Here is a 16,851-nt window from a genome sequence, read left to right as displayed (position 1 = left end):
TTTCCTTCCGTCATCTTTATCAAGATCTGGGCAACGGTGGGGCTGAGATGAAGTAGCTGTTCTCCCTGTGGCAGGCAAGGCCTCCTTGGCCCCACTGGAGTTCGCCTGCAAGCCTAATCCTGTACCTCTAAGTTCACCCCAAAAGGAGCCCTTTTCTCCTTTAATGCACCGTTTGAAAAAGAGTCTTTGACTTGTCTTCCTGTTATTTTGTGTTGAGCTCCTGAGATCAGAACTCTTTTGAAACTGTGGCCTTTTGGGGGAGGGGGAGAAGTGACTCTACTAGGCTCCATTTTGTGGCTCACAACTTAAAGAATGTATGAATCCAGGGAATCCAGGGAAATAAATCTTTTTGAGTTTCATCTGTTTAGTATCTGGGATTATCTCAAATTTAAAATGGTGTGGTGCTTTTCCAGGTTTTTTTTTTTGCTTTAAGGAAGGTAGAAAATTATATTCTCTTTGGCATAAGAATTTATCGCTTCTTTTTTTTTTTTTCAAGAGACAAATCACTTTGGGCTTTGGTGACACTTCTGAAAGAGTTAAAAGTGTCATAGTCATAACATTCCTCCTTTGGCGGAGTGGTATATCCTTTGGATAACATTAAGAATGAACAAAAGATTTTCAGTGGTTTTATTGCAGTGACTTAAATGGTCTCTTTAGGTTTTTTAATATTAAATTTAATATTTTCTTTTGGAAATTATATAAATTATAAAGATGACAGAATCATAAAGTGAAAAAAGTAATGTACTAGTTTCTCTATTCTGTTTTTCTTATTTAAGTAATTGCTATAAATTACACAGGTACATATATACTTAAAATATCTTGTCTGGGAAGCATTCCATTAGTGGGGATCTGGGTTTCCCCAGTCTGAATGCCGGGTTTTATTAACTTCATCTCAGTCACAATAATAATATCCTCTGTGCTGCAGTCCAGAGATCTCCTCGTGCCCTTAGGGAAGTGCAGAATACACACTATGATTTTGACTTTCTTGCTCTCTCTCCTCCTGTTCCTTTCTTTTTCTCCTCCCAGTGTTAGTTCCCCCTTTCAAGGGCTTGGTTGCTGTTATGTCTCGGTGGAGGCCTTTGCTGTGTTCCAGAATGAGAGTGGCTTTCAGTGGTGGGGACAGGATGGTGACAGCTGCCTGTCTGCTTCGGCTTGGCTTTGTGAAATCTGCATTCATTTCACAGTGACGATTTCTACACGTCTATTAAATAGCCATACATGTTTTGCTGTTTGAACCCCAAGCATAGACAGTAGGATTTCCTTTTGTAAGGGAGAAAGCCTTTTATTTTTCCCTATAAAATCTTTACCTTTTCAGGTTTTTATTTCATAAAAATCTCTCCCCTCTAGTATGATTTCCTTTGGGGCTTTGCACCAGTGTTTGATCTCAATTTTTAATAATTTTGGTGAGTTAAACTCCCCAAAGAAAACATGCTCGTGCTATGAAATATTCCCACTAGAAATCTGGGTAGTCTTGTCTTATTGAGAGCCGAGCGCCTGATTCCTTTATTAATTCCTCGCTGGAGAACCTCAGCACCAGTTAACCTTTCCTTGACACGACACCGGAGAAATTAATCAAGGGGTTTTATTTTAATTGTTAACTTAGATAAAATAACATTTAGGCACATCTCAAAACCTGAGATAATGAAGAAAATGTTAGTATAAAGACAATTTTATTCACTTCTTTTTTGACTCATGGGACTCTGACTTGCAAATAGCTTTCCAGAGAGGATAATGAGGGTGAGGGGAGTAGCAAATACATCTCCACTTAAACACTGTTTAAAACATTATCCTCTCAGAAACATCCAGAATAAAATTTTACTTAATGGAGCATAGAAATCCTGGTATTAATGAATTATAGTATAGTCATTTTAGCATGCCAACTTAATAATGTATGCATTTCTAACCCACTGTGAAAGGAACCTCAAGAATTTAGCTTTGAACTAAGGGGTACTTCAACAACATGCCTTATGTTTGAACTCCTCTGTAATCTACAAAGTTGCGTATTCTACTTTTTTAAAAAAAAATTTGTGATTCTGGGACGAATCGGCTTTTTATGTCTCTGTGGTTACTAAATTTAGAAAGGAAGCTGCAGTCCTTCAGTGCAGGCCATGGGGAGGACTGCAGAGAAGACCCCAGGGTTCCAGGTGCGCCCAGTCGCAGAGCACAGTGCTGCTAGTCACTTGAGCTGTACACCGGTTGACTCAGATGCCATCGTGGTGATAAACCAACAGTTTCTGTCCCCAGTGGTCGTGCACAGCCCTGTGGTCTGGCACATTTCCCCTGGGGAACGTGGAGTGAGCTCTGGACCCGCCTGTGCGGATTGGTTCCTAGAAAGCCGTCCTCGCTGGCTGCTGCCGAATGCCATAGAGTAGGGCCAAAGACATGTGGAGCTTGGCAGCTGGGGAGTCAGGGGGAAAAACCAGAACCGACACTGGCTATCAATGGTGGTTATTAATGTCTAGCTGCAATTAGCATCTTGTTAAACTGAACCAACCTTTATTTAGGGCCTGCCGTAGGTCAGGCTTGGGGGTGGAAGGGGAGATGGGGAGTGCAGAAGACTTATCTATGTCCAGCCACGTTGGAGAAGGAAAAGGTGGGCCTCTCATTCACGCGAACTGGCCATTCCTGACATCAGGGGGTTTTGTTCCTTGAGTCAGGTTTGCTATGGCCCAGTTCCCAGGCGTTGCTCAGGCTTTTTTGTTTAGCTAGGTAGCCACACTGTCCCTCTGTGAAATCCCGATCTGCGCACTGCTAGGCTAGCCTGATCCTGCCACTGTGTTTCTGTAACTGAGGAGTATTGAGAGGGCTGGAGTTTTTCCTTCAGCCTTCAGGGCTGACTTCAGGTTGAGCTGTAATCCCAGTTTGGGACAGGCCTGGAATCAGAGGTCTGGAAGGCCAGAGCCCTTCTCCCTTCCCTACCACTTTAAGCCCAATGTGAGCCTTTGGGGTGATAAGTGAAAGAGGACCAGAGTTCACCGCCGTCCCACCCCTGGCCTATTTTTGTTCTTATCTTCCGAAGATAAGATCTGCCTTAGGGGCTGGTTTTACTAGAGAGAATTCTGAGAATAAAATATTTCTTGATAATCTTACTCTTCCCTCCCCTCCCCGTAGGGGGAGAGGCATCAAGGAGCTGTATTGTTGAAACTTTAGCTGGAGGTCTGGTCCTGAGTTACAAACAACGGGGTTGTGCATGAACATGAAATCGAATTTCTGCACGTATGACTGAGTTTGCCCTTAGAATAATTATTAAGCAAGCTTTGCCTTCTCCATAATTGTAGGATTGGCTGTTCCTCCACCTGTGAATGAGCAGGACTTTCGACTGTCCCACCTCTTTCTCAGCTTCTGCTGCTTCTTCAGTAAGAGTTAAAAACAAAACCAACAACAAAAACAGGTGAATTAATCCCTCAGAGAATCTGTAGTTCACAAGCAAAGGACAGAGAGGAACTGTGGGAAGTGGAGCGGTCTAGGGCAGCCTCGAGGACCTTCTGTCCACCCCTGGGCACTCCCTTGCCACCGAAGGCTTTTGCTCTCCCTCTACCCCAAGATTGAAACGTGTTTTTGTTTCTTACGCTACCTGAAATTCTTCCCGTTAGAAGTTAATGTGAGATACAGTGTGTTTCTCTTACAATGAAAATATATCTAGAGAGATTAAGGGACTACTAAACCATTCAAACAGCAAAGTGTGGCATCGCTTTATCTATTAATCTCTGGAATTTTTGCGCTTGGTCCCTGAGGGAATGAGAGGCTGCAGTGGAATGGTGGAATGTGGAGCCTCTGGCTGTGGGCTCAGGAGATGGGTGCCTGGGAGAGGACAGTGGGGGCAGGAAAGAGGAGAGTACTAGGCACACTCCTGACCCATTTGAAGTTTTGCCTGGGACCCCAAGGAGGTAAGGGGTACCCTATTCTTCCCTTCTGTTTCTAGTTACAATTCTTGGACTCGAACTGGCCTTTATTGTTTTAGGATGGGAGGAAGTATCTTGAGGTTAATATTGGCAAATTACTTCTCTTTTTGTCTGTGAGTCGGTGTCCGTTTGTGAATATGGGTGTGTGTATGTGTGAGAAGCCGACAGGCAGAAAGAGAGAGAATACGACGTTATAGAGGGAGTAAATGAGTGTTTTTCTAGTAAATTTGCAACTAGAAAGGATAGTTGCCACCCCTCACTCCTTTCTCTCCCCGTCGTCTGGAGGACCCTCTAAGATGTGCTGGGTTTGCATGGTAGAATTTCATGCAGTGTTTCAGGGTTCTAGGATTTATTGATCGTGCTGGTTGCTGAGTGTGGTGCGTTACTCCAGGTTCGGTTTTATACAAAGAACAGATAGGAGAGGCTCTGCCCTAGAGCCTTTGTAGTCTTCAATTAGCCCTGGGACCTTTGCAAGTGATAGAACCAGATAAACTGCCAGCCGCAGGGAAGGGAGTGGGTCCTGTGGCTGTCTTCCTTCTGGAAAGGATGATTTCAGGAGCCCTTTGAAAGAGGGGAAGAGAAAGGCTGGTCTCCTATCATCTCAGACTGGTGATTCAGGGGGCAGGCCCAAGAATGAGGGTAGACCCAGGAGACAAAGGGGCTGGGGAGGAGGCTGGTGCCCATGTTCACCCACACTAGAGTGTAACCCATTATTTGAGCCTTTCATTGTGAGTGACTGAAGGCAGGAACCGTGTTCGATTCCTCCTCAATGCCTAGCACGGTGCCTGACATGTGGTAGGTCATCAAAGGGTGAGTTCACTTATAGGGAACACAGGTCACCCATTGGACGTAGCCGGTGGTGAAGGGTCCTTATCAAAAGGCCAACCCTCTAGATTTCTGTGGGTGTGGGCTTTAGAGAGTTGTTTCCTTGGCTGACCTGAACTGCTCAACTCTTGCCTCGCTGAGTTTCTTTGGGCATAGTTTCAGTTTCCTCATTTATTAAATGAGAACAATAATAACCCTCTCCCAGGGTAAATGTGGGAAGAAAATAAAGGTGTGTATGTATGTTAGCGTACGTGATAAGTTAGGAGGCACTATGCAAATGAGAGTTTCGTTTTGTGTCCCAACTTTTGTGCAAGGCCATGGAACCCCATCATCTAGGCCCCCTGCCGCTGGACCTTCTCGCATCTTTCATTGTTGACCTTCAACGTCCAGAGTATTAAAGAATACTTGTTCCTCAGGTTGCTTTCATGCCTCTATTGTGGCATTTCCCAAAAACTGTAATCGTTCTTTAAAATGAAGGGAAGCAGAAAAAGCCTTTCCCTTACTGAAGAAGTTGGCTTAATATAGTTAGGAATAAAACAATAGCCCACAATTTGCTTGAGGATGCAGAGAAGATACTGTGTTAGATTCTGGAGTTTAACCAAGAGTACATCTGTCCTCGTGTCTCGTGAGATCTGGAACACAGTGGAGAGATAATGGCGGGGCAGCCAAGAAACGCCCAAGACGCTTGTACATTGTCCTAGTTATCAGTTTGTGATGAATTTATCCTGGGTCAGAAAAACCATTTTATCTGTTGGTGTTTGGTGGATTGCTTAGAGGAGCTCTGTCTGATGGAAGTACAACACGAACCACATGTATCATTTTAGATTTTCTAGCAGCGTTGTTTAAAAAGAATGAAACAGGTGAAATTAATTTTAATAATATATTTTGTTTAACTCAGTGTATCCAAAATATTATTTCAACATGCAGTAAATTTTTAAAAGTTATTCATGATGTATTTACTTTTATTTCTCTTTTAGTATTAAATCATGGAAATCAAGTGTGTATTTTACACTTACAGCGCATTTCAATTCAGGACTAGCCACCTTTCAAGTGCTCAGCGCCACGTGTTGCTAGGGCCTACTGTGTTGGACAGGCAGTTTGAGGGTATAAAGTATGTGTTTTTCACACTTTTTCTGTTTTGCTATGGGGCTCGTTGAGCATTTTACGCCATTATTATCTGCATCTTAAATAAGTAGACCAGTCAATGATTATTAGTATCCTTTTTATTCTGAAGAAATGCCTTTTAGTGAGTGTCATGGGCATTGATTATAGATCCTGAGAAAAATTATTGGTCTCTTTTTTCCTCTGTAAAATTGTATTAATATTGATTTTGAAAAAAGAAAAACAAACAGGTTCCATTGTTTGAGGGCTGTCAGACGACTTAGCTATACTATGTTGTTTCATCCTCACCACAACTCTGTCAGGTAGACATTATTATTTGCATTTTAGCTAGGAGGAATTTGAGCCTCAGAGAGGTCAAGTAAATTACCAGGGTCACTCCCCCAGGTACGGAGTGACAGCACCAGGATTTGATCCTAGCGTTGCCAGTCTCCCGACACAGAGCTCCTCATCACCGCATTTACCGTCTCCCCACAGGTCTCCGTTCCCATGGCGGGGGTGGTTGAGGATCGGTGAACTCTTTATAATTACACACTCTTCTTCAGAAAACTGTCATAATGAAAATGACAATTTGAGCATCACAACTAATGACAGTTGTGAAAATGCATTTTTCTGGTAGAGAGTGTTCCATGCTTATTTTCCGCTATGACCACATGACCATTTATCCCAATTGTCAGATCAACTCTCAAGTTTTAGCAAACGGCTGGGATTGTGTGCCTGTCCTCCAGGTTAGACTGCCTGCTTACCTCCCGCAATTTAAGAGGCTCAGTGAGGCTTATAATCAAAAGATCCAAAGTTCTCTTCTTGATCATCTGGAAATGGGTCTGAGCTATAACAAAAGAAAAATAATGCCACAAGCTCTAGATATAAGCCTAGATTATGATCATTTGATCATTTCTAAATTTGATTATTTAAACTTGGTCACTTCTAAATTTTGTCTTCAATGCATTTTAGTTTTACATTGCTCTTATTTTATTGGAACTTATCTTTTAATTCTTTCCATTCTTAATTTATTTTTTGAAGTGCTTTCCAAACACTTCTCCCTATCTTTTCGTCCATTGTCACTTTTTTCTGTCTCTCTCTTTTTTTCTCTTTTTGCCTGGAGAGTGGGGGGACCAAATGGATAAATATCTTTTTTCGGTATATATTTCTACTCATCCTTTTATAGTTTTCTTTCCTAGGGATTTGCTGTTTTTAAAACTTACGCCTTTTTTTCTTCTTCCCCACACTTGACCACAATTCTATTATTTTACTATTTTTCATTTCTCTTGTCATTGTCATTAGTATTTGCATCCATTTTTCCTGCCTTCCTCTTCTTTTGTAAAAACTGCATTTCATTGTAAAAATTTCATAATTGTTTAGATAATCAAATTCAAGTAAAAAGGTACATTTTTCTAGGGGTTAAAAATAACCTGTTTACGATATTCTTTGCTATCTCATATATATGTGCTTCTAGAACAAATTCTATTATTGTATACTTCCGGTTAATTTTGTTTTATTTTATAAATGGCCTCAAAGTCCTTTTTTTTTTCTTTTCTTTTTTTAAAAGTGGCTGATGCCTCTGAGGGATGGGTGCTTGCTTTTTACTATGAGGAGTTATTGCTTTCATATCAGATAACAATTGCTTCCTTGAATCTCTGAACTAAAATGTTTAGGGAATATTTTGGTAATTGACACTTTCAAAACAGAAGTCCCTGCATGGTGTAGATCCCTGTGCTTTAATGTCATATTTCATATCTAACTCATTGAACTGTTAACATTATTTTTAAAAATTAATAGGGTCTTAAGTTTTTTCAGTTGACCATAGACTTGAGAAAGATTTATGGTTCCTAGGTAATGGATACATGATAGCTTATGGAGCCACTGGATTCATTTAAAGGTCTTATCTGTGATTCCCAGATGTGTGACCCTCAGATGTTGACATTAGGAACTGCACATGGATTTTCAGCATTTAAACTTATGTACACATAGGTATTAGTGGTGAAGGAGCTTATGGCACTGCTGACTACATCGCCTATGTGTGCGTACGCTTAAATCATTAAAAATAGAAATCAACCTGCTTCCTTGGACAAAGATCATATACCAGTATGTAAGAGTTAAAAGGTCTAAATGGAGGCTATTTGCTGCTGGGAAGGACTCTCCTATAAAATGCCATTATGCTTGCTTAGGGAGATGTTACGACACCTTCACCTGCGCCGAGGGCCGCAGCCACATCAGGCTTGTTGTCGCTTGTATCCCTGCAGCTACAGGGGCTCCCGGGCACTTAGGATGTGCTCAGGGAATGGAAGTTGGATAAATGAATGACCACAGAGAAAATTTGAAGGAAATCTAATTTATATTACTCATTGCATGTCTTACATACATTTAGGAATAAACAGGGCATAAATAAATAAGCATTTGATGAGCCATTACTGGTCACAATTAAAAAAAATACTTTGTAAGTCACTGTGTGGCTGGGCTAAGTTCTTTTCTTTGTGGAAGACAGTGTACTCCACCCTTCTTTCCGATTTTCCGTAAATCTATATTGTGGATAGTGTATTTGCTACAGACAATAATGCTGCTTTGTTGTTCTTAAGAGTGAACACTGAGTCAATAATTGTCCCAGGTATGGCACGGTGTGACTTGTTAGACTGTTGTGCAGGCTTAATAATAATTACCGTGATCTTTAATGATAACAATTCTTAATAAGTATTATTATTGTTAATAATGATTATATTTAATAATTACACCCAATACTTATTATCTTTAATAATAATAATTAGCACATGGGAACCAGTTGCATCATTGTATTATCTTTAGAACAAAAATCTAAATCTGTGACCTGGCAGTTTGCAGTGTCTGCTCCCACCCTCTGCTTTCCAGATCAGAGTGAGTCACAGGCTTCTAGGGTCCGGGCAACAGGGAGGGACTTCTAGAAAAACTCCCATGCATTCTGTACATCAGAGGCCATGCTCCCATGTGTCATTTTACACGGAGGTCTCATTTTTCTTGTAAAGCGCCTTCGCCATGACACACTAACCCTCCACCTCCCCCATCTCTCCGCCTGCCCACCCATCCTTCATAACTTTTGATTTTTCTTGCACAAAGAGAAGACCCGGAGCAGATCCTTATTCCATAACACACTAATTTATGTGAATTACGTAGGGCAGAGTCCATGTTTATTACTTGCATGTTGGTACAACTTTGATCTTCTTATGCTTTGGCTATGTTTAGATTTAAATGCCTGTATGACTTTTTTTTTTTTAAATAAAAAACAGTTTATAACAAATCTTTGGCGAATTAAACATTTTTTAGCTTTTCACACTTTGATACAAAGCAGAGAAATATTTCAGTGACAACAGATTTCAACAGATTTTCAACTAGACTAATTTGCTTTATTCTTTAGGGTAGTTTACTTTTTTCTCTGAAAACACAAGAAGAGATATTCCCTTTCCAGTGGTAACTGATGTTAATGTGTAAAATAATAACTTAAAAAAAGACAAAGCTTTGAATTTGGATCTATGTTCTGACATAAGTTAAACATCAGTTAAAGCTTTCATGGGCAGCGTATTTTCAGGCTAATTGATGACCTAGTTCCCAGGACTTAAAAAAGTAAAAGATACAAGAGGGACTTCTTTTAAATTCCTATTGGTTTTCTTGTACATATTCAAATAATAGCTTAGGCCTTGATGTCACATGTGCCTCCCTACTGGGTATCTTACATTTTCAGACAAAAGCAGATCTGATCTGAAAATACTAGTTCTGATTAAGAGTTAATGATAAAACCATAGACACAAAGGATGCCTGGGTCTGGAACGTCACCTTGACGTCACCTTGACCTCACCTTGCCTACCTGTGTGCCAGGGGGCCGAGAACTTGAGGTCTCTCCGTCAGGACACCTCTGATTGGTCACTCCACTTTTCAATGACTGGAATCTGAGGGTTTCCGTCACTGCCTGAGGCAGTTTTGCTGCAGCCTGATGGTAATAATGGAGGGGAAACATCCACAGCTTTCCCATTAGGCCCATCTGACTAAGAGCCTTGTTTAATGTGAACCACTGTCGATCACAGATGAGTGGCTTTTATAACTGTCTCTTCCCTTCTCATCATGGTGACTGAGATTTGCTTTGTAATGTTTGTCTTTTGCTCTTGAATCTTGTCCCTCCAGGTTTGATGATTCCTGTCTTTTGTGTGGTGGAGCAGTTGGATAGCTCTCTCGAATATGACAACAGAGAAGAACATGCGGAGTTTGTCCTGGTTCGAAAAGACGTGCTTTTTAGCCAGCTGGTGGAGACCGCGCTCCTGGCCCTGGGGTACTCCCACAGCTCCGCGGCTCAGGCACAAGGTATTATTGCGTCTCCTCTCTCCTCCCCATGCCTCTTGTGTGTCGTAATTTCAGGGAGAATGTGTTCCCTGAAATAATTCTCCAAACAAGGTTGGAGGAGAATGGTCAGATTTAGCATCTTTCCCAAGCAGTGAACAGCAGAATGTCTCTTGCAGAGTCTCGTTTTCTGGTTGCTTTGGGAAGCATTTGACCAGCACCTCTAGAGCCGCCAAAATCAGCTTGCCTTTCAAAGCGATCATCACAGGTTTTTTTGCATTGATTACTCTGTTTTCTCTAAGTCCCCAAATTGGTGTCCTCACAGCCAGTACTGAGATGTTGACTCCCCGCTTGTCCAAGTTTTAATACATGATTCAGAAGCTTTCAGTTTTCTAAGTTTATTTTTGGCTTTGGGCCTGCAGCTTTTGCACTTTATGATCAGCTTTTAATTAAATAGAAAAAAATGGATGCATCTTACCATACTTTTGTATCTTTGAAAACTGCTCTGTAGTTTTGATGTAGTCCATTCATTAAAAAAAAAAAAACTCAGTGTCTTTGTGATCAATTCCGTTTACCTATTTAATTAAAGATTAAATTGCATCATTATTTCAGCGTGTATTTTACAGCACTGGGGAGCCCATTGTGAGCTTGTGTTGCTTCGTTCTGAAGCACAGCCCATTGTTCTTTCATGCCAAAGAACTGACAAAACAAATAACAACAAAAATATCCCCCAAACCTTGAAGAATGGAAAACATTTCTTTTTGACCCAATGGAATGATTATCCTTGTTTTTCAGCTGAAATGATTGAATTACATACTTTATGATAACGGCTATAACAAAAGGGGAGAAATAGGTGACTTCCAGGTCATGTTTTCTATATTAATTTCCTATGTTACTATCCTTACTTAATGTTTGTCTGTGTGCCAGGGATTTTTCCTACTTTTTTAATGAGTTACTCTTCGTATAATTCCTAAGAATTATCATCAGAGCTTCTATTTATTCAGACAAAGCAACTATGAGAGATTAAGCAATTTATACAAAGTGATAAATATGGTGACCAAGGACATAAGATTTAAATTCCCAAGCTCGTGACTCTGATTCTGTAAGCAGATCATTACTTTTTAAAAAATGTTTTACTTAAGTGTTTAAATTGTATCTTACTTCTATCAAGAAAGCAACTCGTCTGAGACCAGGAGGTCACGAATGTCCCCAGGGCAGGTAGCACCCCTCGGATTGTGGAGAATCCAAGTGCGGTCTGAATCCGAGCACTTGGCCCGTTCGGGTTCAGTATTACAGCTGAATCGCAGAGTCTGTTGCTTTCAAAGCAGTGTGATAGAGCATGATTCATTTCCTTTCTTTGACCACTTTTCTTCTTGTGCGAGGGATTCAGGTTTTGATCCCGAGCAAATTGCATACCGGGCACCATTGCTTTTATTTCATGCTATGTGCCTAAGTGAAATAAAAGAAACCCCCGTCCCCCCCCCCATAAACTTTTCATGCCATTTTAGGGATATTTTTCTCTGAATGTAAAGGTCATTGTATCCCACTGTTTGCATCCTGGTGTGCCAGCTTCCTGTTTGACAGGGCTATCCATCTCAGTTAGCACGGCTGCTCAACGCGCCGTGAGCTCACATGTGGAGCACAGAGCACTAAGTGGCCAAGATTTGATTCTTGGCACATGCTCAGGGAAGGGGCGCTCAGGAAATTTGCACTAGGGAACCACACTGTTTCATTCAGTGATGTGGACTGAGAGTTCTGCTCGCCCAGGTGAGATACACTAGCAAGAAATATGGTCTACAGTGGAGGGTACATGGGAAAAGTCAAAAGAGAAGACTTGCTTCCCCAAAGTTTTTGAAAGCTGTGATTAAAAAATACTAAATATTAACTTTTTAAAAGTTGAATCAACATTCTGAAGGTGCCCTAGATCACAGATATACTTTATTTTGTAGGTAAGCAAAGGTTTTATTGCGAGGTCCTGTACTGTAATCTCACAGAGGAGAAAAAATCATCGTTTGTTTTGTTTCAAATTAGGCTGCTGATCTCAGTTTGGGGTAAATGGAAGAACTTGGAATTGTTTATTTCCAAATGAATGTGTTAGATCTTTGTTGTCATTCAGATCATCAAACGTATGCAGTGTGCTCTGTGTTGACTGTAGACCAAACAGAATGCGTGATAATGCAGGTCGTTCATGTGCTGGACAAGCAGGAGAGAGCTAGAAATGAAGAGAGAACAAAATATGGCTGCATATTCAAGGTCTGAAGTTTTGTGCATCTAGTTTTCTGTTTTGTTTGTTTGTTCAGTGTTTAGGTAATTCCCCCAAGATGGGGAGTCATTGGGTGACCTCCTAACAAATCCATTTGCAGCAGAGAATCCGAGTGTCCTACGCTGGAAAAGCTGGGCAGAAATAAACTGCAAGGATAGTGGACCACTGAGCCTACTTTAGTAATTGAGGCTCTTGAAACATGGTTTTTCATTTTGACATGACCAGGAAAGAGTTTCAACAATTGAATTGAATAACATTCAGATTGCCTGTGAAAGAGAAAATACATTTGCAAGGTCATTATTTTGGAGTAATACTCAAGTCCCAATGACAAGGCAGTGGACCCATGCTCTGTGAACAGGGGATAGTCAATTTCTTTTTTGAGAGACCATTCCCTCCAGGTGAGCTGAAGAGATTTGATTAAGGAAGAATATTTGCTTCTAAAGGGTGATAGGATTTCGCTAAAATGGAGTTCAGGGATTTCTGCCTTCCCTCCCCCCATTTTGATAGTAACCTTCTTTATTTGATGCCAGATATTAGGACCCAAGAGAGAATAAGGGCATGAGATACTATCATAAATCATGGGCACTATACTTGTAACTGACCCAAACCCTCCATTCCCCAGCACCCATACCATTAACTCTGATTCCCAAGGATATGAGATGCAGGATTCATCTGAATTGCTGTTTACATATGCAAAAAGCAGAAAGATGGCGGGCTCTTTGCTTTTCCCGGAGTATGTAGGCTGCGGTCTAATGAACAGCAATCATGTTTTACACTATAGATGGACTATGACTCTATGTCTCTGAATCAAGTCCTCTAGTCTTTTATAAGAGGAGTGTTAATCTGGGGTACTGGTACACAGTAAACCACCTCCCCTCCACCCACTTCAACTCATCACTCCCTTTCTTCTTTCTTCTTTCTTTTTCATCTTTTCAATTCTGCCCCGTAAAGCTTTTGGAAATGGCCATAGACCTCTTGGCGTTGTTGAGAAAGTTCTTTATTCCTCTGATTGAGTAGCTATTCCTACTTGCCAGTGTGGATGGAGGGCCTTGGGAAGTGGCAATGAGGGCAACGTGATTCCTCACTGTGCACATTTGACTTAATTTCTAAGTGGGTATTTTATCTATCCCTTGCTATCTGTATTTTAAAATAACTTTTAAAATTTATTTTTGATCAGCAAATTTTATTTAAAAACAAACATACCGAACAATAAATGAGCAAAACTTCTTTCTGGCTGTTTATTTTTGTGGTCATGAGTATATAAAAATTGCAGGTTCAATAAGAGATGTATTAATCAGTTCTAGGTACTTTTGCTACCAGCATTTTTGCTGCAAACGCGTTCACTGGGAACATTTTCACTGCATAACTAATTGGCTATAAGGCAATTTTGCCGTGAAAGATAAAATAACAAACAAAAATATAAAAAGGACATTAAAGAGGACATAACGAAACATAAATGAATAACTTAAAAAGACTGTATTACAAAATACAAAATATTTGAATACATTTAAAATGTATGTAGATTCATGGCAATACTTAGCAAATAAATGATTTTATTTTGTGGTTGTACCTAAGCACTTGTCTTCAAAGGCTTTTGTTGATAGTAGTATACATTTTTTTTTAAAGAAAAGTAAGCCTTTATTTCTTTGTTTCACAAATAAAGCTGACTGAGTTGTTTGTTTTTTGGTGATTAGTCAAAAAACCCAAATACTTTTTTCTTTTTTGCTTGTTGATTCGTCTTCTCATTTGGCATCACACTTTTTCTTTTTTGCTAAAATTTCTTCCTTCATTCAGAGAAGTATCAATTTCCAAATACTAGGATGTATATTTGTTACTGAGCTTTGTATTACGTTGACAAAGCCTTCTACACTGTTGTTCATTCTTGTCATATTGTGACATGACAGTTGATAGACATTCCAGAATTTTCTGGGGAATGTGGATTCAAAACCCTATGCCACTGTATTAGGCCTTTATGAGGACTAAGATTCCTGTAATATAAAAATGTGAGTACTGTGTCAATGGTGAAATGAAACCAAACTGTCAACCAGTTATTTTTTTATCTATTATGGCAAAATTGCCTTATGGGTAATTAGTTACATGGCTAAAATGTTTGTGGCAAAAATGTTTACAACAGAAATACTGTATTAATCACAATTATTTCTTATTTATGTTGGAATAATTAAATTTATGCAATCATTTAAAATGATATTTTTAAAAAAGCAACACAGAAAAGTGCGTTTAATACAATGTTATGTGAATCACACAGAATGCCAAATACAGTCTCATTTATATAAAATTTCACATATATGCATAGAAGAAAAGACAAAGGAAATATATTAAAACGTCAACAGGGTGGGTGGTGGGATTATGTGGGATTTTCTTCTTTTTTTAGTCAGAGAAAAATATTTAAGTATGAAATTCTACATCCTTCATGAGTTTGCTGAAAGAGTGGGAAGTAATTTCTACCTTATTCTCCAATTTTGGTAAGCAGTTCAGTTTGTTCCTAATTTATCTAAAGTGTGAAAATTTGTACACGATATAGACGAATTCCTGTTGTTTTTTTTCAGTTTAAGATTAAAAAAAGAATCAATAGGTAGTTAATGAGCCCCTGTGGTGCATAACCCGAGGGATTTCTTAGAGTCTTAATAGTGCTAGGTGACGTTAACTGAGCAGTTACTCTATGTCATTCACTATTCTCAGAGCTTTACAGTTTACTAACTCATTTACTTCTCACAACAGCTCTTTGAAGTAAGTCCTATGTTTCCCATTTCACAGATGAGGAAACTGAGGCAAATAGAGAGTAACTTTCCCAGGGCACAGGGCTAGTGGGTGGAAGAGCTGAGATGCGAAGCCCTGTGGTCCACCTCCAGAGTCGGGGTCCTTAACCACAGGGCTGTCCTGTGATCAACCTGATCGCTGGGAGTTCAGAGCTGGGGTAGGAGTCAATTCTCGTTTGATGCTCGCTCTTTACTTTGTGCCATAGGCCCTGGAAGGCAGGACTTTTTGGACTGGGTGCTTACTAAATACATAACAATTACATTTATTTGATAATGGTTATATATATTAGATAATGATAAATTATGCCTATTTTCATTTCCATGATAAAATATAGAGAGATACTTTTTCGAGATAACTGAGACAGACTTCATTAAAGACAAACAAACAAAAAACTTCCCAGAATTGTTTTCTGTTGAAGCCAGCTGCTAAAACTAGAGGGCCTAAAATAGGTTAATTCAAATACTCCATTTTTGCTTATGAGGCCAAAATGATTTCTGCTGTGAAAATGAAGCGTATTCCTTAGAGATTCTGGTCTTCAAATTAATTAATTCAGCAGTATTAAATGCCTACCATGTACCAGTCATTATTCTAGGTTCTGGGGATAAAGAACTGAAAAAAACAAATCTTGCTTTCATGCAGCTTACATTTGGTAGTTTAATCACACGTCAAAGAAATTCAGCGTGCGGATCATTGGTTGAGTTTTGACCCTCTGAGCTCAGAAATATTGAATACTGAGGTTCAGAGAATAGAAACACACATAAAACTTATTTACAAGTTTGGTGGTAATTTATAACTCAATGTTCATTTTATTTCTGAAAAATGCTTAGGAATTCCTTTTCCTCTTGTCAGCTTTTGGAGGTGGAGGACGAGATGGGAAATATGGGTTAAAACTTCTAGGAAATCCTGACTTTGCCTCATTAAAGGAAAGTTGTTTATTTACCACTTCTGTTCATTGTCATGTCCATTTTAAAAATAGGCCTGTGGTTGGCTTTGATTTTTAGTGGTGAAACTCTTCTGTTCTCAAAGGCCCACTTCTTCAGAATACGAGGGTGGCAGTTAGGGTAGACAGTCTGTCAGTGTTTGAAGAGCGAATAAATGAACTTGAAGATGTTGTTTATTACCCTGTAGAAATATATGTATTCCCAAAAAGTACCAGTTTACTTTCTTCGATAGTTAGACTTGGACTTATGAACTGGAAGCTATTTTTGCTTCTTTACAACAGACACATAGCGCAATTTGCAGTCTACAGGAATTCAGTGTTTGTTTGTTGACTGAATGAAAACAGTGTTTAAGGTTGATTTTTTACTAAACTTTATCTGTGAAGAATTTCTTTTCCCTTGTGCATCGCTATGAAGTTGGCTTCCATTCATGAATTAGCTGTTTTTATCAGAAGTGAAATATAATTTGTCTCCTTATTTGATCAGCTATCACCATTTCTAGATTATTCCATGTCATCCTTCCTTAGTGATGTTTTGGCTGTGCTTATGATGGCAAAACACTCTGATAATAACTTTTAGAATCATAAGAGGTAGTTATTCAAAAGCTACTTATGAGATTGATGGGATCCAAATTCTTCTGATCAAAACTTAGAGATATTTTGTCAGTGTTTATCTAGACCTCATCTGTTTAAAGGAATTATACATTGTAGGGAGAATGTAGGGAGAA

The 16,851-nt window shown here is 39.5% G+C and overlaps 1 protein-coding gene across 18 annotated transcripts in view; it reads left to right on the top strand.

The window, feature by feature from the left end:
- SATB2 (SATB homeobox 2) overlaps positions 1-16,851 on the top strand; it is a 198,011-nt gene that overhangs the window by 31,924 nt on the left and 149,236 nt on the right. For 17 of the 18 annotated variants that reach the window (XM_070580522.1, XM_070580513.1, XM_070580524.1 and 14 more), the window contains one exon: positions 9,993-10,169. In XM_070580522.1, coding sequence (XP_070436623.1) covers positions 9,998-10,169 — 172 coding nt within the window. In that variant the 5' untranslated portion in view covers positions 9,993-9,997. Of the gene's footprint in view, positions 1-9,992; positions 10,170-14,317; positions 14,412-16,851 lie in introns of those variants that run through there. The other variant, XM_070580528.1, reaches the window with a different exon arrangement.

This window comes from Equus przewalskii, chromosome 17 (genome assembly GCF_037783145.1).
Source record: "Equus przewalskii isolate Varuska chromosome 17, EquPr2, whole genome shotgun sequence".
NCBI classification, from domain to species: domain Eukaryota; kingdom Metazoa; phylum Chordata; class Mammalia; order Perissodactyla; family Equidae; genus Equus; species Equus przewalskii.
This window is presented reverse-complemented; position numbering and strand designations above follow the sequence as displayed.